At 41.3% G+C, this 27,272-nt stretch overlaps 1 protein-coding gene across 1 annotated transcript in view; it reads right to left on the bottom strand.

The window, feature by feature from the left end:
- The window catches only part of LOC120502676 (glutamate receptor ionotropic, NMDA 3A-like), a 67,238-nt gene that overhangs the window by 14,087 nt on the left and 25,879 nt on the right, over positions 1–27,272 (bottom strand). The window contains 4 exon segments of the mRNA XM_039710273.1: positions 1,647–1,798; positions 4,447–4,562; positions 6,109–6,254; positions 20,811–21,858. Coding sequence (XP_039566207.1) covers positions 1,647–1,798; positions 4,447–4,562; positions 6,109–6,254; positions 20,811–21,858 — 1,462 coding nt within the window.

Below are 27,272 nucleotides of genomic sequence, written 5' to 3'. Positions count from 1 at the left end.
GGGTCATCTCATGCCTCTCCCAGGGGATCTAAGCACCTCACTCCACAAACTTGAAGAAGCAACCATATGTTCCGAGAGTAAACCAGTAGTAATTAAAATTGTACTTTTGACTGGAATTTATTCTATGACTAAGAATAAAGTGCACACAGCCCCAGATGAATGCTGTAGGGTAAGACATGATCAGAGCAAGCTCCTTTTGTCATATCACTAGGGAATTATTAGGAAGGTAAGTTTTCTCTGCTGTAAGAGTTTTGAGTTTTATGCAACTTTGAGATAATTTATTACACTACCACTTTGTAATTTCCTGAGATTTAATTCAAAAGACTTGTTAAAATGTAGAGTAACAAGAAGTCATTGAAGGAACTGCTATTTTAAAAAGATGATTTCCTTTTTAGATGATAATACAATCTCCAGATAAGCTAAATCAAAAAGAGAAGTGAATACACACTTCCATTTAAGTTTGCTTTCTTGTGTTGAATTAGTCACATAAGAAAAGAAAGAAAAAATTAGTAAGTTGCATAAAAATAAATTTAATTTTCTTCTATGAATGTCTGATGTTAAAATATAATTTATTTCCTCTTGACACAAAGTAAAGAATGTAGTAAGACATGCAGAAATAGCCCAACAAATTATGTGTTAAAATGTATAATAAATACATTATTATGTATTTATGCCAAATAAAGATTTGCTTTGTCGTATCTCTAAAAAATGTTAACTTTCTAGTGATTTAGTCAGCAGCCAGAGGTTTGCAGTCGACCATTAAAAAGTGGGAGTCAGCCCAGGAAACTGAGCTTCTCTTTGATGGGGGAATGCTGCCACTTCCTCAAGGAACACCAATGTGTGTTTAGCATTTGACTGAGCAGCCTGAGAAGGAGACAGCAGAGTTCTAACTGATTTGTACCTGTGAGAATACATAACCTATCTCTCCTGGAAGACCTTCAGCTAAAAGAGTATGCTATAAGCTTCACACATTGCTGGTGCTTTTGATTCTTCCATACTTTATCTCATTTTTTCACTTGACAGTCTGGGGAACTTGAGAAAAAACTGCTATTCTGGTAAGAGTTATCTTTTTCTCATAAATAATGGCGTAGCTCCTCTGATGTGGTACTTGGATGTACATCCATGAAGATTTACTTCCATTTCTCATAGATCTACAAGGAAGTGAGACCTGCTTCCCCTCTCTTTTTGTGGCATGGTGTCTTAGCAGACCATTTCTTGCCTGAAATCCAATCTTTGGTACAGGTAGCTGCCACCCATGTTTGGAAGTGGTGAGCATGTATTAAAAATTCAGGATGTCCTGAGCTCTCCCTCTCTCTGTGGATGGTGATACACATGCAGTTGAGTGGAATCAGAATCAGACAGGTTTGCTATGAAATATACCAGATCAGGACTTTCATTGCCCTCTTCATGCCGTGCTTGTGTCCAGAGGAGCTCCCTGGTGCCTCACTCAGCAGCACAGTCCCACTGATGCGCTCCTCCTGCTCTGCCCTGACTGCTGCCTGGGTCAGCAGCTCTTGCCTTTGAAGCCTCCTCCTTCTCTTCAGCTGCCACCCATCCCTACCATGTGGGCATGTCATTAGGAATGAGGGGAGATAATTGTCAGCTTGCACAAAGCCTCACTTAGGTGACCCGAGTTCATCACTTACCTCCGTGACGGCGAAGCTTCGTTTTCCACAGGGAACAACCTTGTACCACTTGTCATGCAGAACATCCATGAAGCCATGGGATTTGTACTGGCTGATCAGGTCAGAGATGTTTGAGGTGAGCGGAGAGTTGGGGGGAAGACCAATGCCATATCCTAGAAGGGAGAACAGTACAATCATCTCTCTCTTTCTCGTTTGGTTTTTGCTGAACTATGTTCATTTCAGCATGGAAGAGCAAGCTGGCACTCTGTTTCAGCCAGCCAGCTCCAACCTGGCTTAATGTGGTCTGAGAATGCTGAGGCAAGACCTTTTTTGGTGCAAAATAAAGTCACCCAATATAAACAGAATAAGCAAATTCAAAATTATTTCAGCCACACAAGAAATAGGTAGAACTGGAGGTTCAAAAACTTAAAATGGAGACAATGGATTAATAAATATTTTCTCTAGACACATAGACCTTTTCATGTCCTTGTCATGGATTCTTTCAGCAATGCAAAAGGGCCTTAATGTCACATAAATAATTCTGTGATCCCCTTGCATTGTTAGAGCAGTGGATGTGACTGTGGTGTCAGATGTGACATTTTCTTCCTAACGCATTTTCTGATGAGGAGCTGTATGCATGTAAATATATACAGGAGCAATCTTCATTGTTATCACACAGTAATTTAAAGCCCAGGAGCTATGCTGTCAGTTCATGCACTTCTGCTCTGGCACTGACAGGGACTTTCAGATACTAATAAATGCAGTTTTTAGTCACTGTGTTGTCTTTCACCATGTTAAAGTGCAGGTAAAAGACTTAGTGTAAGTGGAGATGAATTCAGTAACTCTGATTGCAGTGCTTCTATTTGCAGCATCTGGAGTTTGACATTAGAAATTTTAAACAAATGCAACTGATCCCTCAAAGACATGCAGTTGCATGCCAATTGCCTGCAGAGATTAATTTCTAGTCCATTGTGTATTTTTGTTTTTCAGTTCCGAATTCAGAATTTCAGACTGTCTCCTTAAAAAACCCACAACAACACTGGAAGAAGGGAAAAACCCTCACAAACAGACAAGAGCTGAATTTTCCAGGACAGTGGCTCACTTTTTAATGATTGATGAGGTGATAACTGTTCCTACAATGGTTCTCCTTTGCTGCTGAGTTTTTTACATTGTGCCTGTTATTCCACCTGAATAAATTTGCTCACATCAAAGGATTTGTTTCAGAGTTAGCACAGCTACGACTCATAAACATTTTTAGCATACTTTTTTTGTAATTGGGTGATATGAAGGAAATCCAGTCATCCAAAATCATGCAGTTCAGAGTCTATTTGTTTGTTTCTTTTTCTATATTGAAATCTAACCTACTTGATTTGAAATTGTGGAAGCTTCTGGTTTTATTTCAGCAGAAAGGATTCTGAAAGGAATTTATCAGATTTCTGAAGAAGGTTGTTTTACTGTGTGATGGGAGCAGCTGGAGTGATTGCCCTTGGAGGGGAGGAAAGTGGAAGCACCAGTCCTTTCCACTTCCATCTATCACAAAAGTGGTTTCTAAAGTCTGCTGCCCATGTGCTCATCCATGCTGGAAACAACTTCACACCAGCCTTGCTTCCTGGCTGCCTTCTGACCTGTCCTTGCTAATTTCTCAAGGCTGCAGGCCAAGCACCAAGCTCCCTTCTCAATTCCCTTCTCAATTCCCTTCTCAAGTGGGAATCTTGAGCTGACCTTTAAGATGAGAACAGTATTTGCCTGTTTCAGATGAGAGTGAAACTGCAGAGCTGCATTTTGAACACATTTAAACAGGGTTTTGAACACACATCAATAAAGAGGGCTGGCAGGAAAAAAAAACTCATTTCAGGGCCTCTTTATTTCATGACAAGCAGGGAAATGGACTTTGCCTCCTACTTGTCTGCAGACACACTGTCTGAGCACTTGGAATAATTTCTATATACAGCATGGCAACAAATCATAGAATCAGAGCATAGTTTGGGTTGGAAGGGACCTAAAAGACCATTTCATTCCAATGCCTGCCATGGGGGATCTTCCAGTAGACCAAGCTGCTCAAAGCTCCACCCTGGCCTGGAAACTGTTGGTAAAAGTGATATGAGATCTCAAAAAAAACCGATGTTACACCACCAGCTCAGCCCTCGGCCCAGCACCCTGATCAATACTTGATAAGATTGGACATTCTCAAATCAATTCCTATTGATTTCTCCCTGCTGAAATAGGATAAGCATGTGACAGACACAATGAGTGTTTAGCACAGCAGAGCAAGCCATTCCAGCACTAGAAAACAACTTGCTTGATAAAAATTATAAGCAAAAACCCCCCAGCATGCAAAAAAGCAATATCATGAATAACCAAACATCCTGGCTACAATCAAAAGCATTGTCTGGTTCTGCTTAGAAAAGCATTTGGACACAGTTTTGCCGGAAGGGAAGGTGGAAATTAAAAAAAAAAACCAAACACCAAAAAACAAAGCAAACAACCCCCCCAAAAAAACCCAAAAAAACCAAAAAACCAACCAAAAAAACCACAAAAAAAACCAACAAGAAAACCCCAAAACAAAACAAAACAAAAAAAATACAAACAAAAAACCCCAAAACAAACAAACAAAACAAAACACCCCCCCCCCCCAAAAAAAAAAAAAAAAAAACAGAAGAAAAGGCTGGAGCTTTTGTTCTGCTCAATCACTGAAGATTTTGTCATAATCCTCAAGGGGTCCTCAGTTTCACCTCCATATTTTCACTGAGAATACCACAGTACAACAAACCAAATTCAGCACATGAGGAACAGAGCGGTGTGTCATAAAAATGGTTATTACCTTCAATGGCAAAGGGTTTTCCCACAGTTAGGAGCTTGCAGTCAGCATCTATTGACACTTCATAATCTAAGAGTGCTTTATCCATGATGAAGGCATCAAGTTTCTCTGGATCGTGCCTGAATTCAACACCAAAGTCAGAAACACAATCACTTCACTGTCCAAGTGACACTGAACATTTGTCTATGCAGTTTTCTGGAAAATTACTGCATAGACAGTAATTTGAAAAACATGAAAACGGGGACCAGGGACTGCTATTTGGACATCTACACTGAAAATGAAAACTGATTTGTATTTCAAAGGATGGAATTGTGCGTGAAATGCAAACTTTGTGCATTAAAAGCAGTCAGTGTGTTTAGGATTTATTTTGCTCCCACAAAATATTATTGTTCTGAAAGACAAAAATCACTACAAAATGTTGGACTTTGACTCAATCAAAAGTGCCACAAGGCTTTAGTGGAGAAAATAAAAAATTGCTGAAGTACTGTTGCTGCCTTTGTTTCTTTGTGATGTTAAACTTGGGGGATATTAGAGCGAAAAACCAGAAGGATAATTTATTCAAAGGCATTTCTCCTCCTTTCTCCTTGAATATGAGGTAAAGTATTTCTTTCACCCAAGTAAGGAAATCTATCTTTTTCTTGTATTGTCTTCATGAACAGCAATGACTGAATTTTACTAAAATACTCATTTCTGAACAGCATGCTTAGACAAAAATAATTATACAAAAGAACAGCTGCAGTGCCTGTTCTCATCTGATATCCCAGGACTGCACTCTCCATTCCTGTCCCTTTAAAAGTCTGAGTGTTCTCCTGATGTGATTACTTAATTGATTTCAATCCATTTACTCCAGTTTGACCCAAAGAATTGACATGTGCCTTAATTATCAAGAGGAGGGCTCTGAGGAGAAATATATAAACAAGAAACAGCAAGAAAAAGCTTGTGGTGAAAAGTTCTCAGGCCATCTGCAGGGCAACTTTTAAGATAAAATGAATGAATGATTCAGGTTTATTACCACCTCCCAGGCTTCCTGGAAGAGTTGTGTGGCCCCCAGACTGTTAAGCACAAATATTTCTGAGGTACACTGAAACCATGATTCTGTAAAGCAACAAGACTTTTATTACTTTTTACCAGTCTAGTTCTTCTTTTATTCATTTTAATGATAAATTATGGTTCATCCCTGAGAACCTCCTTTCCTCCCACCACACTGAGGAACCTCATTGGCAGCTTTTTATTGGACTGGATGTTTTTTTCTGAATGTTTCTCACTGCCTGATGAAGGGCTCCCAAGCTCAGGAACTTGCCAGGAGTTTATACATTGCCCTTGCCTGATGGCACGCCCTACCCGGGCAGGCATTCCCACCTGGCCTAAATGTGTACTAATTCATTCAACTCCTATGTTTTGTGGGACCCTCAGCACTGGGAAGGAGAGGATCAGAGGGACATGGCATCCATGGAGTGGTGATATTTTCTGTATCTGTCTCTCTGTCACTGTTTCCCTCTCTCTCTCTCTCCCTCTCTTTCTCTCACATTTACTGTCATATAAAATCAGTACTATTGACTTTGGCCTCATTTTCACCTTAAACTGAGCATCTCTCTTAACAATTTTAATAACCAGATCATAACAGCTGGCCGGGGGGCACGTATGTTGCTGTTGGCAGGGGCTCACTTCAGGAAGGCCACCCCGTCGGTGGTGGCAGGGACGTTGTAGCGCCGCATGTACTCGTGCATCTCCGGGAAGCTCTGCCTCACGTAGTCCTCAGCGCTGCTCTCCCGCACCGTGCCGAACCGGAACCCTTGGGACGGGTGGTGGAGCTGAGGGGAGGACAGGAGAGGGTTAGCAGAGCCATTTGCCTACCATCACATCTGGTGTCTCGCTCTAGTGTGTTGACAGTTCCCCAGAAATCTTCAGAGTTCGTGGACCTGCCTTTTTGGGTGGTTTCCTGCAGGCAGCTTCCCACCCCCCAGGAAAATCCTGGAAAGACTTACCAAGTGACTAAATAGCTTGTCTGTGTACTCTCAGGGTTTTCTTCAAATGCTGAAAATAATCCCCATTAAACACCCTGAACACCCAAATGTAAGTGTCTATTGGGATTATTTGTCTCTAGAACAGACAATGTTTCAGAAACTGTTATGAGAAGCCTCTGGGCTGGCTACAATCCACCTTCTGGACTCTGGGTATCCAGCAAAGGACCCAGCTTAGATTTGTTTTGTCAGAATGTTTCACTTTGTTCTCAGAGATCAAATTTAACCTTCTGCAGAATGGTAGCACCCCCAGTTCATTTCTAGAAGTCTAGACACCATATCACAGTCTTGGCTGCCATTCCTCACAGACAAACTGAGGACTGAAAGGTCACCAAAAAGTCTCCCCTGGCACTGAGAAGGAGGGAGAATTCCACTCTGCATGGCCCAGGCTACAGCCATGGATATACACACACAGTCTTTTTGCAGTTCTGTGCCCTGCCGTTCTCTGAACTGACTCCACAGTCTGCAGCCCCAAGGAGGCCAGTCCAGGTTTCACAGACCCTCTTTCTGAAGTTTCTGTTTGCTTTTGGAGCACTTAGTGGCTCCTGGAGGAAGACTCGAGCTGCCATGGAGGAGTCAGGCAGCATCTTCCACTATGCCAAGCACTTCCTTGAGTTGGCCAAGTGCTGCCATCTGCACTAATTAAAAACCCTTCAGCAACGACCAGCCTCTAACAGGCCAAACTTTCAGAGCACAGGAAGCCAAACAGAGCTAAGGCTGAAGCAGTCACGCTTTATTTGCTTCCCAGGAGGCTCATGGACATCACAGCAGCTTGGAAAGATGATCTCTCCACAGCTATGCACTGCTTGGAAAAAAGCAAGCAAAGAAGCACTCTGCCAATCCATCTGGCCTCTGCATTATCATCTAAGCAGAACAGAGTGCAGGGCATTACAAAGCCATAAAAAGACCTTTCCCAGTCTTCTCTTCAACGACCCCATGGATAAAAGAATGTCTGCAGTTTTTTTAGGAATGACAGAGGCAGGATGTAAATTGTCTGTCACCCAGTTTAGTCTGAAAAGGAACAGGGAAAGATCTTTTGGATGCTGTATTTCTGGTAATATTTACCTGAAATTGAAAATTAAAATGGGCAGGTGTTTATCACCCTGTGGTCTGCTGATCTGGTCCCTGTGTTGCAACCCAGGAATGAGACCTGCGGCTAATTCCAAGTCTGTGGGTATGGAGGGAGTCCTGGCTTTTTTTTTTTGCTTTTTTTTTTTAATGTGTTTTGGTGTAGACGGCTGTGGGACAAACAATGCAGGGTGTGCCTCCATCTGGAGCTGGCCATAGTGCTGTGCCAGAAGGACTGTGGGCACAGAGGGAAATGTTCTTGCCTGGGAGTGTGGGAGCAGCATTCAGGTGCCAGAAAACATAAATAACAGGAGCTGGGCTGTGACAATACATCACGGAGACTTCCAGCACAATGCTGCCAGCCCCAGTCTTGAGACACTGAAGATGACCTGCTGAAAGAAGGAACTTGGAGTGAGGTTCATGCACTCTCTGTCCCAAGAAGATCATCTCCACAGTCAGGACTTTTTTTTTTAGGTTTTATTTCTTCACAGTTTCAGTGAAGAGACTGAAAACTCCATTAAGATCCAACACTGAACCACACTGGCATTTTCCAAGCCAACTTAGGTGCTTGTTGTGAGTTAGTAGCTCACCTAGTGATGCCAACTGCAATGCAACATCTGATCTGCAGATAAAGTCTTCACTGGAATACATCTCTCACTCAGACTGTCACCAATGTCTGCATTTGGCTAAACTTTTAAGCCTGAATGAGAAAGGCTGGTATAAAAACAGTAAACCACACCTCCATGCAATTTGCTGTCCTAAATCCTTTACTGAAGACTGCCCACGCTTTGCTTTGTATTGAGCATGCTGTCAAATTCCACCCCAAATGATGACAACACCGGAATGTTCATTAGATCAGAAGTCCATCTGGCTTAATATTTTGTCTCTAGCAACACCATATGCCTGGTGGGAAGTCTTGGGAAGTCTGTACAAGGGAGTTATTCAGCCATCCCTTGTATCCAGTGCTCTACCTGCTTCTGATAATCTCTGCTTTTTCTTAAGCATCATTCTGTGTCTGCAAATTTGTATTTGATCAACTCCTTCTCAAAGGATAAATGTTAACATTTGTTTTAACCCTCTGTGTTATTCAAGGACTTCCATTTTCTTCCTATTGCTGGTTACCCTCAGGAGGAAAAGATTTGCTTGCAGCTCTGTGGATTGACAATGCAAAATGCTGCCAGAAGCACTTCAGTGATGATTTGCTAAGAGTGCTAAAGGTTACTTGCTTCAACAGATGATAAAAACTTCAGGATGGAAACAGGACTCATCATTTGTCATTGCTTCTTTCTTACTTTCTGTAGTCTGCTCCTGGGAAGATTATGTGACAAGATGGAAACCACAAATACCTGTGTCCTGACAGGATAGGTAAATACCATAGTCTTGCTCTGAATATTGCCTTATTAGTTGTCTCTTTTTTCTAATCTTTTCTGTTTCTCATGCTCTCTCTCTCTTTCATCTTTCTTATGTTTTGAAAGTCCTGTACTGAGATAGTCTTTCTGTTTTCTATAAACCAATAATGGAATAATGCCTAGGGTTTCAGAGAAATCATGAAGTCTGAAAAATCAGCATTTGAAGAATCAATAATGAATTACATGTATTTATTTTTTATAAAACTCATAATTCAGGAGAGGCAGTTACTTACATTTATACCAGTAATTGAAAATATAAAGACCAGTGTACTGGAAGAAATAGCTGTTGAAATTAGAGTAATGTTCACTATGTGGATTCTCTACTTCTGTGTATATATTGTGTTTCTTGATTCAACACTCAGTGTCAGAGGTGAATAACCACTACAAAGCAGATAAAGGGCACTAGGAAATGCTGAGACTTTTGTATTCAGAGTGCCTGGAGGTTTGCTGGTGACTCAAGTACAATTAAAAATAAATGAATGCAATAGCTACAGATTCATCACCAGACATGAGTTTTCTTGGTACTTGGCTTAGATAGCCTTACAAAGTCCCTCCAGATTTGGATATCTGTGCCTGTAAGAAGTGGAAAGAGCAAGCTTTCTTCAGACCTGGATGAGGCTCTGAGGTAACAGTGAAGTGGGGTTTATGCACTCTCTGTCCCGAGAAAATCATCACCACAATTGTCCTGGCTTGACAATTCATTGAACAAGATGTGAGGATTGTCATGGGTACAGGCATTGCAAAACAGCAGTATGTCAAATAAGGATATTTAAATTTCTTTAACTATCAGATCATTGAATCACAGAATCATTCAGGCTTAAAAGACCCTAAAGATTACACCCCACCATTAACCCAACACTGCTGACCCCATCACTGAAATATGTCCCCAAAAGCCACATCTACAGGGTCTTTTAAACTCCCCTATGGAACATGACTTCACCGCTTCCCTGGGCAGCCTGTTCCAACACCTGACAACCCTCATGGTGAAGAAATTTTCCCTGGATCTCTCTTCTGAAGACCCATTAGCATTTATCAAGCAACCAACCCTTTGAGTATTATCTGGCAAGGCCACCACAACAAACTGCAGTTGGCTGTGAACCTTAGCAGGGAAACACCAACAGCCTGGGCAGTCCAACAGCAAGAGTAGGAATATATCAATTGAATGGCTATGTTAAAAGCTATTAACTGCTAAGGTATTTTACTAATTTATTTGTTACAAGCTAAAAGGGGTTAAAAACTTATTTAGTGCTGCTAGTTAGTGGCTCTCCAAAAAAGGTGTGACAGCTCCAGCAGCCAGTATAGTTTTTGCATCTCAAATACTGGAAATCATGGATTTCCTATCAGTGAACTGTTTTATACCTGAAACAATGGTGTACACCATGAGGGAACGTTCTTTAGGTGCACCCCAAATTTTAGAACCCGCCCCACGCTCTACTGTGAGGAAGCTGTTACACATGAAGTTGTGACGATGCACATGGTGATATCCCATTTGGACCTGGTTTAATGTTTGGGGCAGACTCAAGAGGTGGGTGACATAGAGCTAGAGGGGCCTGAGCACTTGTCTTGAGCACTGAGTGCTTGGATTTTACAGGCTCAGGGCTGTGGAATGCCAAGACCAGAGGATCTTGATGCACAGGGCAGGGATGGATGGCTCAGGAGGATGTCCCATCTTCTGTGAAGGCAGCAGTCTTGAGAGGAAGGACTAGAACATGCTGTTGGGAAGTAGAGGATGAAGGTGCAGGAGAAAAGCTAAAGAGCTGTGATTTCTGGAACTGGTGTCCCGGTGAACACTGCTCTCCCTGTGACCTCTCAGGACAGTATCTACTGTAGGACGCATGGATTGTGCCCATCATTTCCAAGAATGAGTCTCACTGCTGCAGAAAACGTATCATGGATAAGAAAACAAACAAGAGGCACTGTGTAAGAAAACAAAGGGAAATGTGAATGCTGCCAAGCACTGAGGAGGTGAAATGGCTGTTGGGTCCCTTAAGACAGGGAGGCCATATGATGTTTAAGAAAACACAAGAGCTTTACAGTACATCTAACTTCTCTGACAGTGCCAGGACAAGTATTGGGACTTCTCAGAGTCTTCTGTGCCTTGCATAACATGGTGCTCCCAGACAAATGATGTTTGTGCTTCTTGCTGCTGAAAGCAAACACTGCAGCTACCAGCTCCCTCAGCTTGGCCCCTTACTTCCAGAACTCCTTGGTTTCTGTCTGCTGTTGTTAAAACATCTGCTGAGTGGGAAGTGGAGAACTTGTTTTATTTGGGAAGATGTTGAGATGAATTTGGCATCAGCATGCATCTATGGCTTGGGGTGCCAATTATGCATGAAAATACCAACATGATAAACATCAATGTGATGAAACCACAGCAGCAGAAACAGGAAAACACAATCCTGAGTGACAGGGGTTTTGCATAACTTGGCACATTCCATTTTATGTAATGCATTGCCATTGCACTCAATGCTGTCAGCTGGGGAGAACACCTAGATACCAACTTGAAAGGAAACAGGCCCAGAAATCTCCAGTGCAGGCTGGGATTTAAAACTGAAAATGCAGCAGTTAACTTTGGCACATTCAAGACTGTGGGACTGTGGGGTTTTGAGGCCTTTCTAGGAGGTTCTGGCTTTTGTATGACTTTTCAGTGCTGCAAAACCAAATTATTTACCTCAAGGACTTTTCCCCCCATTGATGCCCTGGTTTAGTTTAGTATCATTTTGAGGTTTGCATCCCATGCAGTTGCCATTTATTTTTGCAGCAAGAATCCAGATACAGAAAGTTATGGGCTTAGGTCCACAAAAGTAGGCAGTACAATATTGCCTGCTGATCCCATGGAGCTTGAGCTTGCTAGGATCTGTGAGGTGACAAGGAACATTTAAACAGGGCAACTATTGGGAAGGGAAATTGTGGCTATTCTCTACAAGCAATGATGTAACTGAAATCTAAAAAATTGATGGATGGGGTGGAGCAGCTGCCTCACTGAGTCTGGCTCAGAACTGTTCTGTGAAATGGGACTGGAGGAAAAATGTTTTCGGAATTCCATTTCTAATCATGATCTCAACTCACGAGAAGCATTTTATCATTCATTTTGTTTGCCTCTTCAATGTCCAAATGTAACTCTGTGAACTCTTTTTTTGCTGGAAATGAGAAAAAGGCAACCCAGTATATAGCTGAGGGCAGTGCCAGTGACCACTCACTTCAGTGACAGAGCCAGCGTGGATTGAGCTTTTACCACTACCTGTGAAGGTGCTTTTTAATTTAAATAGGGTATAGAAAGGAGGAACATGGCTAAAAGCAGTTTCCTAACTTTTATAACAACTTCTGAGGAAAAACTATGATGCAAAAGGTTTTAGTAGTTCACTTCCACAACAACAACAGTGCTGGTTACCTGTTATAACACGAAGTGCAGTGTTTAATGGGCACCTTGTGTATCAGCAGAATTGCCAGCATGATCTCTGCCAGACAACTGCTGCAGAATCTTAAAAATCTGCTCAGTTTCAGTTCCTAATCACCAGAAAAGGATATAATTATTTAAAGAACAGATGTGGCTTTAGAAATCTGATGTTTTACAATGACATTTCTGTCTCTCACAAATAAAGCAATAGTATTTTATTTTGTCTTATGTAACCCCCACATTTAGGTGGTTTCCCAGCCACCAACAGATTTCCCAGGAAGAAAATATAAGTAATTGGAAGTGGTAAGCAAAGTTTCAGGGGAAAATGAACAAAACAAATGAATAATAGTAATTTAAAAAATCCCAACCACAAACCAGTATAAAGCTGTTCATGGGCTTTCCCTTATCTGCAGGAGTTTTTGAAATCTAACTAGTGAAATTAACTAGTGAATATTTATGGGGTGCAGAGGGAGATGAAATAAAATTATTCACAGTAAAGCACAAGAATTTCAGATTTTAGCAGATGAAAATTCACAGCTCAACTTCTGGAAGTGGAGGTTTTGATCAGGAACTGGTCTACGTGTTCAGGCTTCAGAAGCTGAGATGTTCCTAGGGCCTCCAGGAGAGGGTGTTTGCAGAATGCATTTGAATCAACGCTGTCGCTTCTCTGTTGCGAAAAGTGTCGGTGGAGCTTATTCTTTACTTGTCAGGATGATGACAGATTTCCTTAAAATTCTGTCACTTTGAATCCAGCTCAGAGAGATCATTAGCTGGCATAAAACCTGACAGCTGCACTGAAGCCAATGAGCAGCTTTAATCTGGACACAAGTGCAGAGTCCAGTGCTGACAGTTTTTTCTCTTCACTGAAATAAGGGAATATGTGGAAGGAAACTGTGACTTAGGTCTCTGCTCAAAAATATAACCTTGGTGTTCATGGTCCCTATGTGAGCGCTGATAATTAAATGTAAGATCTGCTCTGCTCCTCTGTGTTTTGGAAAAGCTGTTCAGCTCAGGGATGAGACTGGGGACTCAGGTCTGTGGTTAATTTCTGAGAGTTGCCCTGATGATTCAGGTGCTGGGCAGTGCAAAAAGCTCTGTAAGAAGAGCACTCTGGAGAATATGAACTTGCAGGTGTGTTTATCCCTGTTTCTTAATAGCATTCTAAGAGTTTTCTGGACAGAGGGATCTTTAGCCTGTATTTTATTCTGGGAGAGCTGAGGACTGTAAGGTAGAAAGTGTAAAATAAGTAAGAAAAATGGGTAGACTGAGGGAAAAGAAGGGATGTAATTCCCAAAAGGAAGTAGATCACTGCTTCCAATTCCACTTCAGCAGAAAGCAGTTGTAAAGATGTTCCACATGGAGTCACTTCATCCAGCACATTCTTCTGCTTACTCCCTGTAAAGCATGGCTAATGTACTGTCAGGCAGGTGAAATCCATTTCAAATTACAAGTGAAGGAGAGCTGTGTGGCTGAGAACATGTTCAAGCTACCAAAGAGATATCAAATAAGATTTCTGGTTAGAGAATTCCTTTTGTCCTTCCATCCTCAGTCTCCAGTCTCTGGATGAAAAGCTTATCACAGATTTCTACAAGCATCTGAGGCCTGAAGAAGGAAAGTTAATGTGGCAGCAACTTTAAGTGTACGTAGTTTACCATCTTCAAAACCATCGTTTTTAAAATCCTTTTTCTTACAAATTTCTTCTGCTCCAGCTGTTGCTGATTGAAGGTCAGTCCTCCTATCCCCTGGCCATGTGGCAACTGTCCCCGGGGCGCCAGGGCTGAAAACAGTCCTCTGCCTAAACCTGTAAGGCAGGAATAGTGCTCTATGCTTTCCAGGAAAGGAACAAACAATGGGTTTGTGTTGTAAAGGGGCCATGAGTTACCAGGATGAAGAGATTTCCAATTGTAGGTGTTGGAACTCTCTACCTGCACTGCCCTCATTTCTTCAACACTATTTGCTATTTGCTTTGGGTTCAAGAGCATCAAATGAAGGTAAATCTGAGGGAGTCCTGTGTTACGGACAGATCCAACATGGGAACAGAAAGGGATTTTTTATTTCTTGGAATCAGTGAGGAATGTATTAAGCATGAAGTGTAAAAGAAAAATTACAACCGTATTTGGATACCCTGGCCCTTTGCACAGTGAAATAGACATTAATATTTGACTTTACCTGGTGTACAGTCAAATCTTAATGCACTCAGTGAAAACCACTATTTCTTCCAGAGGACTTGGACAGTTGTCATCTCTGAAATCCAGTGGATCAGTGCAGGATCTCCAGGAGGGTGAGCCAGACTATCACTCTGGTCTCTGTAGATCATGACGGCTGTGACTTTCATGAACAATAATAAACATTCTCCGTGCTGCTAAGTCAGCTACACAATGACCTTCCACCTGAGAGGTGGTAAGATCAGCTTCTGCACCTTCACTGTTCTCTGCTACTTTTTGCCAGTTACTTCAGTAACTTCTTCTTGTAATTCTCCACTTGCATTATTTCTTGCAAGGGTCTGAGCCCCACCTATGATGCAGTTGCTATTTCTGGTCATGGGCTCACTTTACTTTTTTCAAAATATGTTGTGGCATTTAAGTATTTAGGTATTTAGCTTGAGAATAAGAAACTGATACCCACAGAGATGGGAAAACACTAAAACACATGAATTCCTTCTGGTGCTTGAAGAGCAACCTTCATGACCTGCACCACACAGATTGAAGACAACAGGACATCCTCTCTTCCACACCTACCCCTAAATTCTTTGCCTGAAACAATGAGGGGAGGTGAAGAGCAGCCAGGGCAGTCAGTGCCAGAGTGTGTAGGTGAAAACCCCGAAGAGAAAAGGTTAATATGCAAAGATAACAAAAAGATAATTGTTGTCAAGAAAGCATAAAAAACCATGTTTCATTGGGAAAAGAAACTTGATTTGCAGAACACTGCAGGCATTGTCTGATAAAATGGGCATCAGAACGAAGCAGATCTGAGTTGGACAGATTCTGAACTTCCAAAGCTGTAATTTTAACAAGAAATCTTTAACGAGGTGATGAGGAAGCTAAACAAGTCAAGTGTTCACTACCATAAATTGCATGGGGAAACTAAAGAAGTCAAGATTGCACCTCCATAAATTGCAGGTGCCTTTCATTCCTATACGAGACAGCTCTGCAATTCTTTATTCTGGCTGGAGCTTGATACTCAATTTTGCCTTTGTCTGAGAGGTTTTCACTTTCCTCTCTGTGACACTGAAAGTCCTTTTGAGTTCAAATCCTTCACTGACTCATTAACACTCAGAAAAGCACCATGTATTAATTAGCAGGCTCTGATGCTGTGAATCATGACCTTCCTGTGCCCAGTAACCTCCTTCACAGAAACACATGCTCCGTAGCTTCTTCTTTTAGTTGTAAAAAGAACCCTGTGGTCCTGTACAAATATTAAACCCCATGGCAACAGTAAGATTTTTTAAAATTTGACTGAGTTTGTAACTTGATTTTTTGCTAAACAATTTAGAGCATTTAATGCATATTTAAATACATGCTACTTCATTATCTATATAACACACTGCAGTTCAAGTGGTGCCCCTTGTAATGATTCATCTCAGGCTGCTGCAGTGAAAGACCACAGCAGTAATTTTCATTAGTGTAATTCCCATAAAAATTCCTTTTTCAGGAAGAAAATTTACCAATAAACACACAACAATTCTGGCCTTACTCTAAAAATTGCTGAACTCAATGGCAAATATCATTATCAGAAGGATTATTTGAATCATGCCTCTAATGAGAGACCACCTGTAGCGTGGCTTGACCTTTCTTTTTCTGTAATTTGGTATTGCTAAAGCTCATCTGCAGTTGTGTGCCAGTTATATTTCTGGACAGTTTTAATACAAATAACACAAAGTATTCAACTGATATAATAAGGCCTCTAAATTAACTGAGATGCTCATAAATCAGACTTGAGAGCTTGCACCCTCATATTTTATATATCTAGATACAAATTGTAACAAAAATACGGGCATCTCACAAGAGCAAGTCTTCAGGCACTGAACTAGGAGAAAAATCAGAGATTTCTGGGGACTAACCCCAATGCACACCAAGACTGTTTGAAGGACTTGCTGGGTGGAACTTTCCAGAGTGACTGTAGGTGTCTGCAGTGTATTTCTTGGGGCACTTTTTTTTTTTTGGTGAGTTTTGAAAACACATCATTCATGGCAGAGAGAAGGAAGCACTTCCAAGGAATGGTTTAGGTGATCTTGTCCTGAAGCCAGTGCCTTAACAGCAGCCTACCTGTACAAAATATAACTGTTAAAGTATAGTTGACTGACTAATAATATCTTACCTCTTCACTGCAGGCATGTAAAGTTAGGAGAGAAAACGCAGTGAAATTTCTGGTGATGGGACCCAAAGGAGTAGTCCTTTTTTTGTTAAATGAAGCTAAATAGGTTCAATATTTAATGTCAAAATATAATGCAGAAAGGAACTTTTCCACTGCCAAGGTGTGTTTTTGAAGGTAAACCGATGCAGAGCAGTAAGAACATAACCAGAGTAAATGGCTTCTCAAGTGTGTAGTAAAGATGGAAAAGAAAATCTATCAGCTGTCACAAAAGTCACAATGGGCAGATACCACCCAAAACCCTCATTAAATGTTGAAAGAACAACACTTCTGCAGACAGAAGGCCAGGTGTTGGACTACCTTATGGAAAATCTGCCCAGCTCCTCTCCCTTCTACTGCTGTTTGATTCCATTTTAGCATGTTTGAAATATTTCTTCTGCCCTATGGGCTTCCAAAATTCTTTTGCCTCAAATATCCTGAATTACCCAACGCACTCATGACATCATGGTGTATCTCCAATATGTGTTCTTGCATGAAAAACTGAAAAGCCATTCAGGTCCCTTTGCCACTAAAAAAACTCCACTCTCAGGGGGATCCTGCAGAATCACCTGCCATGAGTTGTTCTGCAGAGTAAAATATCTTCTTTCTAGGACTTACATGTGGCTGTATAAAGAGTAAAATATATATGAGTGAGCAACCTGGTGGAGGGTATCCCTGTCCATGGCAGCTGGGTGGAACCAGGTGATTTTTAATCTCTCTTCCAACACAAACCTTCTGTGATTCTGTGATCAGCCCATCCCCCAGGCAGGCTCCTGGTCTGCATGCCTGGGGAGGAATATCTGAACCTTGGAAAGAACTCAGCTCTGGTTGAGAACCTGGCTGCCAGGCACACTGACAAAGAATAATGGTATAATATTTTTGTGCAACCTAAGAAGTGACATTAGGAGAAAAAGTGAAATGAGCCAGTATGATTCAGACAAGAGAAGAGATAAAAGTAAATTAAATTATACAAATACAATGCCTTTTCTCAACGTTGTCTGTCTGTAGACAAGCTTTTAAACTTCTTTGCTGTATACTGTAGAGAGCTTCTTAAGAGAGATTCAGGACATGGATGCATGTTCCATCTGGCAGCCAGCACATTTATCCTGTAGCTGTCTTATCTCCTTGTCCTCAAACAGGAGGCTGAACGTGTTCCAGTGGACACAAAAGCTGTATTTGCCAGTTTCCACTGGCAAGAGATGATGTCTAAAACCTGTACAGTTAGAAAATGAGGGGGGAGGGGGCAGCTCTGGCCCAAAACTGCCAATTTTCTTAGAACAATTAGATTTTAAGGTGGCAGGACATTGCTTCAAGATCTCTACAACCTAATGGCTACTGTTGTACCTCATAGGAAAGGGGGCAGCCACCTTTGATGGACACTGCAGGAGTGCGGCTTTAGTGGCCTGCCTTGGTTAAGATTCTTACACAGAAAATACTTGGCAAGTTCCCCAAATTCAAGACATATTCCTGTAAATTAATTTTCATTCCTCACACTGCTTTCCTTCTGCTCTAGTTTCTGTCTCACTGGCTGCTCCTCCTTTCAGCAGCTTGACGATATTTCTACATTCTCTTTTATATCATTAGTGCATTTAAAGGTCCAACTGAAATAGCTCTAATTCTGTCCTTCCTGACTGCTCACAACCTTAGATGGGATTTGCCATTTATGGCTGACAGCCTGAAGAAATTACATGTCTTACATCACCTCAAGAAAGCTGCTAGTCTATTTTGGGCTTTGTTTTTTAAATAAATTTCAAAAGCACAGTACAAAGGGCACATGCATACTGAAAGCAGTAGAAGGATATTTAGAAGTATATTTAAATTAAATGTTATTTCTCCCTCCTGCTGCCTTCTTTTTGAAATGAATCTCCACCACTAAAAAGAAAGAGGTAAACATATCTGGGAAGAAAAACCCAAACATAACATCTTTTAGTCACATAAAAAATGCTGCAAGTAACTAACTAAAGTGGTGCCTGTAAGTGTGTGACTGCTGTGGCCCAAACATTTCCTAAACTTAAGCTTTAACTCTTAGAGAAAACTTTGAATAACCATAGCTCAGGCTCTTGTGTGAGCAAGGTTAAACCAGCGCACTTTCTATTACAGCTACTCTTTCAGACTAAGACTTTGGAGGCAAATGCATGAATGACACACACAAAACTACTCTGCAGCTCATGTGATGGCAGGCAATCTTCTTCTTTCTTAAAATCTGTGTTGTCTTATTCCTACAATGGGAGCTAGTAACTACTCAGAGATTTAGATTTATTCCATAAAGCAGGAAAGTGCTTTTCCAGGAAAGGCTAGTAATCCCATTGATGTTATGGAATCACTGAGGCTACTAACCAGGAGTCATCCGTGTTTCTGTTCTAGACCAAGATCTGTGTCTAAGGCACCTGACATGCTTCAATGTTCTGCACTAAGCTTCAACAGCACAGCTTTAGAATAATTTAATTTTCCTTGGAGCTGCAGAAATTTCCCAACACCTGTTTTAAAAACTCTGCATGTGCTCACAGCAATAATGCTGAAAAATAGGATGTAATCTGATGCAATTTGATTCGATGGATGAGGAGATTCCCATGCAAAGAGTAGAGAACTAACCTCATTTTCAAACCAACACTGTGGCTTCACACAACAGTGTAACAGAGATATCCCTGGCACTGGGGAAATTCAGCTGGAAGGTCTCATCTGCTTCTTCAGAATGCTTGGAGAAAATCATATATAATAGACTTTTGTGCCTTACATTGATGAAGATATTAATGCAATATTTATGATATTTTTTGTTTGGAAGGGAATTGAAGATTATTAGAAGCAATTTGCTTTAAGCCATAAATCAATTTTAGAGCGCCTTGGGTCAGCCACAAAACTGCTGCTCTTTGTTTAAACATTTTTGGTAGAAACCATCTAGTTAACATTGCAGGGAGTGAATCAGGCACTGCACTTGCACAGTTAAAACTGTCTGGTCATCAGCCTGACGGTGAGGTTTCACTAATGTAACAGATGGAGCCTGGCCTTTGCTGTCTGGAGGGGCAGATGTACCATTTATTCACATGGTTTACAAAAGCAAGATGTATGCCCTGTTCTTGTGTTATTAAAGTTACTTTTTTATAGTGGAACAATCTATCACTTCAGTCCCTTGAGACAAACACACGGTGGATGGTCTCTGTACCAGCAGTTAGGTCACGAGCCCAAAACTGTGGGTAATACAATCATACCTTCACTGCAGAAAGTGCCACATGAGCAAGGGAAATCTGCTGCTGCCATTGTGTCCCCTGGAGTGACTGTCAGGTGCAGAGAATGCTCTGGTGTCACCTGGAGCCATCTATTCTCTCTAAAAGCCATTCTGCCCCTTGCTTTCCTGATCACTACTTAGTGACAAATAAATTAAGAATAGTCTTAGAAAAGGACTGGACTTAAATTCCAACTGAAGACCCTTGGTGAGAGGGAGAGAGCAGGTGGAGGAAGTTCTGGGAAGTCTGAGCTCATTGCAGATGGATTGTCTACAACACTGCTCACCTCCTCCCATGATGGTTCCCAGCAGAAACAGCACTGCAAATCAAATCCTGGCTACTTGTAAAGTGATTTCCACTGTTTTGAAGCAAAGGCAGGATTTTTCAAAATAATTCAGTCCTGCTATATTTCATTTAGCATTCATGGGGAATTTTGCCAGCACTTCCCTTTCCAGCAGCATTATGACCAATGAAATACTTGAAAAATTCTACCTAGAGATGATCAATGGTTTCATCTTGTTCTGAGCAGTTATTTTGTTTCAGTAGATCTCAGGATGGCCTGACTCATCCAACTGATTTAGACAAGTCCGATCAAAGGGAATATGGACCTGAACTCAAATCCTTAATCTGCATGTAGAACCCACTATTCTTCTCTGCAGTGGACAGTACCAGAATACTTCACCTTTCTCCTCACCTTCAATCTTCTAAATCCTTCCCCCTACACTCTTATGGGTATTTAAAGGTCCTATCTCACTGAAATGCCACCAGGTTGTAAGTAATTGTAATCACAGTTTTCCACAAGGATTATTTTCTGATTTTGTCAGAAACCATATATTATGCAACAGTGAATTTTGAGTGGAGAGAAGAAAAGGCTGAGTTAATAACAACAGATATGCTTTACCTTTGGGTCATGTATTCCAGAAAGTTCTTCATAGATCTTCTCTCCCACCATGACAGCAGCTAGGTTGGCTGTGTATGTCGACAGACAAAACAAGCAGAAAATAGCCCAGAGATTCATTAAAAACCTTCCAGTCCAGCACTTTGGGGGTTTGATGGCAGCTGTTCTTCCAAACAGGATTGCGTAGCAGACATTGAGGGCAGAGGAGAAAGAGAACACTTTGTTCCTGTTCCTTCCCCTAGGGGTCATTCCAAAAGGACTTTTCCACTCATACAAGGTGAGGAATACAGCTGTGATGTGAAGAGCAACAAATATCCCCAGCCACATAGTCCAGTGAAGTGGCCACATAAAGGCTCCAATAGGAGCTGCAGTGTCTTTGGTCCTCACCAAAATCCCCAAGCTGGTTGAAAAGAAAGGGCTGGTGAAATCAATCACTTGGCTTCGGGCAGTGTTGATGCTGAATGATGTGACTGCCATGTGAGCTGTACCAGCAAGAAGGTCTCCCACCAGTCCTGTCCAGTGGCCATTCTTCCAGGCACCGTATTTTCCATCCCCAACAATGTACAAGTCAAAATCAAAATTCATATCCTCAGCCAGCTTCTCCAGTAGGTCAATGCAGTAGCCATAGCAGCACTTCTTCAGCTCAATGGGGACAGTGTCATTGCCCCCTTGGAGGGTTTCAAACAGGTTGTCCAGCACACCTGAATCATTGGTCAATGGGTCCAGGCAAAGCTGCCCTGCTGGGCAAAGACCTTCATCATCTACATCCCTTGTGAAGACAAAGGGATGTTCAATCAGAGTCACCACCCTCAGGTGCAGTCGGGTGGGGTGTTGCATGTGACTTTTATGTCTCTGTGCCTGTTCTGGCCATATGCCATAGTCCATGATGATCTTCCCTTCTTGCCAGCTCCCCAGGCGTGTCCACATTGGGTTTCCAATGGGGTCATGCTGCAGATTCCAGATGAAGAAATTATTTTCTGAGCTGACAATGGATGAGCCCTTAACTTTAATGTGGCCGCTGAGACCATCAAAAGTTGTGTTGGCTAAAAACCTGTTGGAGAGAGAAAGCAGGGGAATCAGAAGCAGACAGCTGAACCATGAATTTATGGTGAATAGAGTAGGTGGGGATGTTGCTGGACACCTGGACCATTAATAGCACACAGATCCTCTGGTACAATAAACCAGCCACGTAATTTATGACTGAATTATATGGGGATGCTCCCCTACACATCTAATGCAAATGAAAACTCCTCAGGAAATATGTATTTTTTTACTTACTAGAAAAAATGAGTACAAGAACTGTAATTTTTTTAGTTACCTTTGCCTTACAAGCTGATGAAACACAGGTTACTTCTAAGCTGAACTCACCAGATCTGCTGTCACTTTCCTAGATAAAAATACATATGAAAATGGAAGAGTGGAAATTATGTATGAAATGTCCTTCCAAGAAAAATGCTATAATCTCAGTAAGATCTAGCTTACATAAGAGGGGCTACTGAAGTGCTGTCAACAGCTTTCAAGCACTCTCAAGCGAACCAATCTGGATTCAAAAATGCAAATTTGGCATTGGTAAATCACTGTTAGACACTTCAGAAAAAAGTAAGGGAAGAAAGTGAAAGATGGTTGCTCTAGGACAGTCAGTTTTAATTCTTAAAAAAAAAAAAAAAGCAGGTTTTTAAAAAAATGTGCAAAAGTAATGTTCTTAAAAGTGCTGCGCTGCCATTGAAGCAGAACTCATGAAGTGTGCCGGTTTGCACTGCACATTTTGCATTGAGAATTCCAGATACTGACAATAAAGTTGCACATTTCCTTTGTATTGGAAGGCGGTGTTGGCCAGTAGTTGTCCCCTGTGCCTGTTGAATTCAGCTTCTGGCAAGCCATCATCAAAGAGGCTAAAAACGACATGGATAAAGGAGCTGAGAACTCAGTAGGAATTAAGTGTTTGAAGCAGAAAATCCTTTTCAGTGTGAGCACCATGACTAGCTGAACTGCATCCTGCTAACAGCAGAGCTGCTATGCATTTGGCAGCAGCTGCACAAGCCTTAAAACACTGGTTCCATTAAGAACAACCAAGTTAAATTGTTGCTAATATGGTGCAAAGCAAGTCGTGTACATTTTTTTTTCAGTAAGAGGCATTCAGAAGACAGACTACTCTGCTGTTGTGGCAGAATATAGCACTTCACATTAATCCTGAGAATTGGATTAAAGAAGTGTTGGAAGAAGCATAAAGGCTGTCATTCCAGCCTCAATAAGGAAGACATAAATTTTTAAGTACAGTTAACTGTTTATCAATAGTTACAGAGGATTAAAAATAACCTTAAATTGATTTGAAAATGATAAATCAATTGCAAGTGTGTGTACATCCATACTTCTGTCCAGCCTTTACACTTTGTTTTGATGACTTTTGATGTTTTTATGGGGTTTCAACAGTTAAAATACTGCACTGTTTAAGTCTCAAGGTCATATAAATTTTAGCCCTTTGCAAAAGTAAATTTCGGAAAGTAAATAATTTAGTTTTGAATGTGGTTGTGTCTGTGATAGCCTTCTCTAAGGCAGTATCAGTTCTTGCTCAGTCTTCTTTGACTAGGTTGAGTTTGGAGAAAGATGTCACAGGCAATACTCTCGAAAGCAGATGATCCGTACATGTGCTAGCTTGGGTCTGGAAATCATGCCTAAAAAGGCAGACATGTGTTTATAAATATAAACATATATAAACTATAAATGCAGTTTTCATATTTTAAATCCTTTACCATTTAGTCCAGTATTAAATAACACCATAGCTCCACTAATCAGTGGTATCTGCCACTGTTTGCCCACTCCTTCCCTCCCAATCCATACTTCCTATCTGATGGTGTAACTTCCCTGTTTGTATGTAAACACTATCAAGACAAAGTTTATGGGAGCAGGCAATCTTTAGCACTAAAGGAAGGTTTATGTGACCATAAACTTGTTTGGGTTTTATCTCTCTCTTACTTTTATCTCCCTCAGTCTCTGTAAAAAATTGTGCAACTTCTTTAGAAGCCTTGCTGGGCATACGAGCCAAAGCCATCACTGTGACAGTAACAGTAAAACCATTCCATGTGTGTAGGTGGTCCTGCATGAAAATTTTTTTAGGAGACGTACACAAAAGACTTAGCAGTTCACAGAAATGCCAAAAACTGAGGGAGACAAGTCCTCAGATGGAATAAGCTTGCAATGTTCTCATGAATTTGGCCCCATGTTGCTAATACAAGCATCACCTGGGCATGAGAATGCTGCAAAGCAGGTGTTTTTGGGAGTAACTGAAACCACGGAGCAATGCATTTGATTAATTTTCTGAAGGTGGAAGGAGACTTCTGGAATTAATGCACGCTGTTCCCTGACTCACACAGTAGAAGTAAGCACCCCCAGGAGGGCAGAACAAGCCCTCAGTACCTGTTCAGTGGTTCTATTAGGAGCAGGTACCTGAGAGAGATTTAGCACCATTTGAATGTACAACTTCATCACCTCATCGAGTTAGTGTCTTACCTTTGCAGCTGATTTGCATGTTCTGTATTCTTTTGCAGTGACAGAACATGAATCAAAATAAATGATGGAAACCATGCTGGAGAAGCATTTTAACAACACTTTGTTTTATACGTAAGCAGCTGCGGCTGCTGAGCATTTGCATGCACTGTGAGCAGCACCAGTGAAACTCATGCCAGCAACTTCAACTGAAAACTCCTTTACTCAATAACTTTAGGAAACAGATAAGAGGCTCTGACTACACTTCTTAAGCTAGAAATCTCCAGTGTGAATCTTTGGGAATTACAAGTGCTGGGTACTGCACAAATACACTGGCAGTGTCTGAGCAGCACTGTTTCGGAAGGGCTACTGACAGATCTGTATGGAAAGACAGCCTGCACAAATTTCAGAAGGTGAAGGGCCAGATCCTCAAGTCTGACAGCTGAATGAATTTTCTTGAGGCTGTGTCAATATATGGGAGATTATGTTCACACTGACAGTCTATGATAACTGCATCAAAGCTTTATCAGAGTCACTTCAGTTTGAACAATGAGTCCCAAGTGTGCAATTTGCTCATTTCAGCTTTGTTTCTCACGTGCTTTTTTACAAGAACTGTTCCTTAGACCTTTAGCAGTACTATCACTCCCCAGCAGTATCTTTGAAGTATATTTAAGAATGACTTAATGAAATAGTTTTCTCTCAATCTTGATGATTGGATCATTCCACCTCTCTTTTTGGGAAGCTTACATGGGCAAGAACTAGAATTGGGAAGGAAAAAGATAAGGTTCTAGGGAGAACTTATAGTAGCCTTGCAATCCCTAAAGGGACTCTAACAGAGCTGGAGGGCCTTCTTACTGGTAGGACAAGAGGGAATGGCTTCAAACTGCCAAGGACAGAGTTACATGGGATACTGGGAATAAGTTCTTCCCTGTGAGGGTGGGGAGGCCCTGGCACTGGTTGTCCAGAGCAGCTGTGGCTGCCCCATCCCTGGAAGTGCTCAAGACCAGGTTGGACAGGGCTGGGAACAACCAGGGATAGTGGAAGGTGTCCCTGCACATAGGAGGGGGTGGAATGAGGTGACATTTAAGGTCCCTTCCAATCCAAACCATTCTGTGATTTTATGGATCTATGAAATAGCAGGTTGATGAAATTACCCAAGAAGCTGAGTTAAAGCTGTAAGACTAATTAAAGCTATAAGACAAGATGAAGCTTTGGAATTTTAATGCCTTGTTCCATCAACTAGGATGCTCCCGTGAGCAGGCAAGAATAGATGAGGGAATCAATCTCATTGTAAGAGGAATAATGGACAGTGACTTACAACAGTAAAGTCTTCAGGGGGTTGTACATCTATACCCATATCCATGCAGATATAAGCATGCTTTGCCATGCACTAGCTCATTATTCTGCTCCTGGGTTCACTTAAATGTCTGCACAGCCAAGGTATGAGATCAGTGCTGGCAGAAGAAACTCTGGCTGTGCCAGAGAATGGGGCTGTGGTTCATCCACCCTTTGCAGAGAGGCAAGGTGGAAGTCTGTGCACTGCTTCTTCTACCTCATCCCCTTCTCCATCCCCATGCACAGCAGCTACAAGGCTTCCCACCAAGACACATGGGTTCACTCAGACAGAAAAATGCACTCATTAGTAAAAAACAGTTAAGCACCAGACAAAATGTTCATCTTTGGAGGCTAAAAACGCCTAAAAACCCTGGTGAGATGGGCCAAGTTGGTCACAGTGAAGCCACTCATCAGCGTGTCACACCTGAGAAATTAAAGGCACCACTTAAGAGTTAATAGTTATGCTGCTGATGCAAACACATCAGTTCTGGCCGTCAGGTACCTGTCTGCCTCACACTCTGCAAAAACAGCTGCACTGCTTTAGGACAAGGGTTTCTCTAACCTGTTATTTTCTCTTTAATAAGTGTTCACAAGCAAATGTATAGGGGGAAAAAACAAGGCTAAGCATGCAAGTCTCTCTTTCACTTCCACAGTAGCTTTACCAATATGAAGGGAAAAGAAATTTCACAGATGTGAAATTACATATTGTCTCCCAAAATATAACAAAAGCTAATGGTTCTCTGTAGAGAGCATCAATGATGAATTATTTTTCAAGAATACATTTAAGTGCTTTACTTACGTTTCCCTTTTTTAAAATCTCTTCTTCACACCTCAAAAAGCCTATTCATAAAACTGCTATCCTCTTGTTACTCTAAGAAGGCTCCTGCTGACTTTTGCTTTTCAGTTAAAATATCCAGAATAATGTGGCAAAATAAACATCACAAGTCACTGGTGTATTGTGAGTTGATCCAGTGTTTATTTCCCAAGTCATCTTCCACTCTTTGGAAACAGAGGGTTTTTGACTCTGAATGGACAAGCGGACTAAGGAAATGTTGGCATCTCAAATGGTTGTGTTTTGAGCAGTGCTGTTAATAATGTATTCATTATTGTGCAGTCATATAAAAAAAAAATATGTTTTTCAAAAAATCCCTCAAGAACTTTTATCCTAACTCTGTCCAAGAAAATCTTTAAGTTGAAAACTAGATGTAATGGGGGGAAAACATGCAACAGTTGTTGGATGTAGATTAACTGATGAATTAATGTAGTTAGCCAAGATATTTCTGCTTGTTTTCAAAAAGAACCATGCAAGTTTTCCACTCATATGTTAAAAACTATAATATTTCTAGACAGGAAGACCTAAGTAATTTTGGGAATAGCTTCTATAGAGTGACATGCAGCAGAGGTAGCACTTTGTACTTTTGAGTGCTCTCACCAGAAGAAGCCCTCTGAGGAGAGGAAGGTGCATCTTTTTCCTCTCTTTTCCATGGAAGCATAATATCAAGGGTTACTACACATCTTTATATTGTCCAAGGACTTAGACAGTGCAAATATTCTGTGTTGTGTACACTCAAAATCTCAGAGAATTTGACAGTAGCCCACTTTACATGAATAAACAGAAATACAAGTTTCAGAGCACAGTCTGTAAGC

Source organism: Passer montanus, unplaced genomic scaffold, assembly GCF_014805655.1.
Source record: "Passer montanus isolate IOZ18808 unplaced genomic scaffold, ASM1480565v1 scaffold229, whole genome shotgun sequence".
In the NCBI taxonomy this organism is placed as follows: domain Eukaryota; kingdom Metazoa; phylum Chordata; class Aves; order Passeriformes; family Passeridae; genus Passer; species Passer montanus.
The sequence above is the reverse complement of the archived record's forward strand: the minus strand, read 5'-3'. Positions and strand labels throughout refer to the sequence as shown.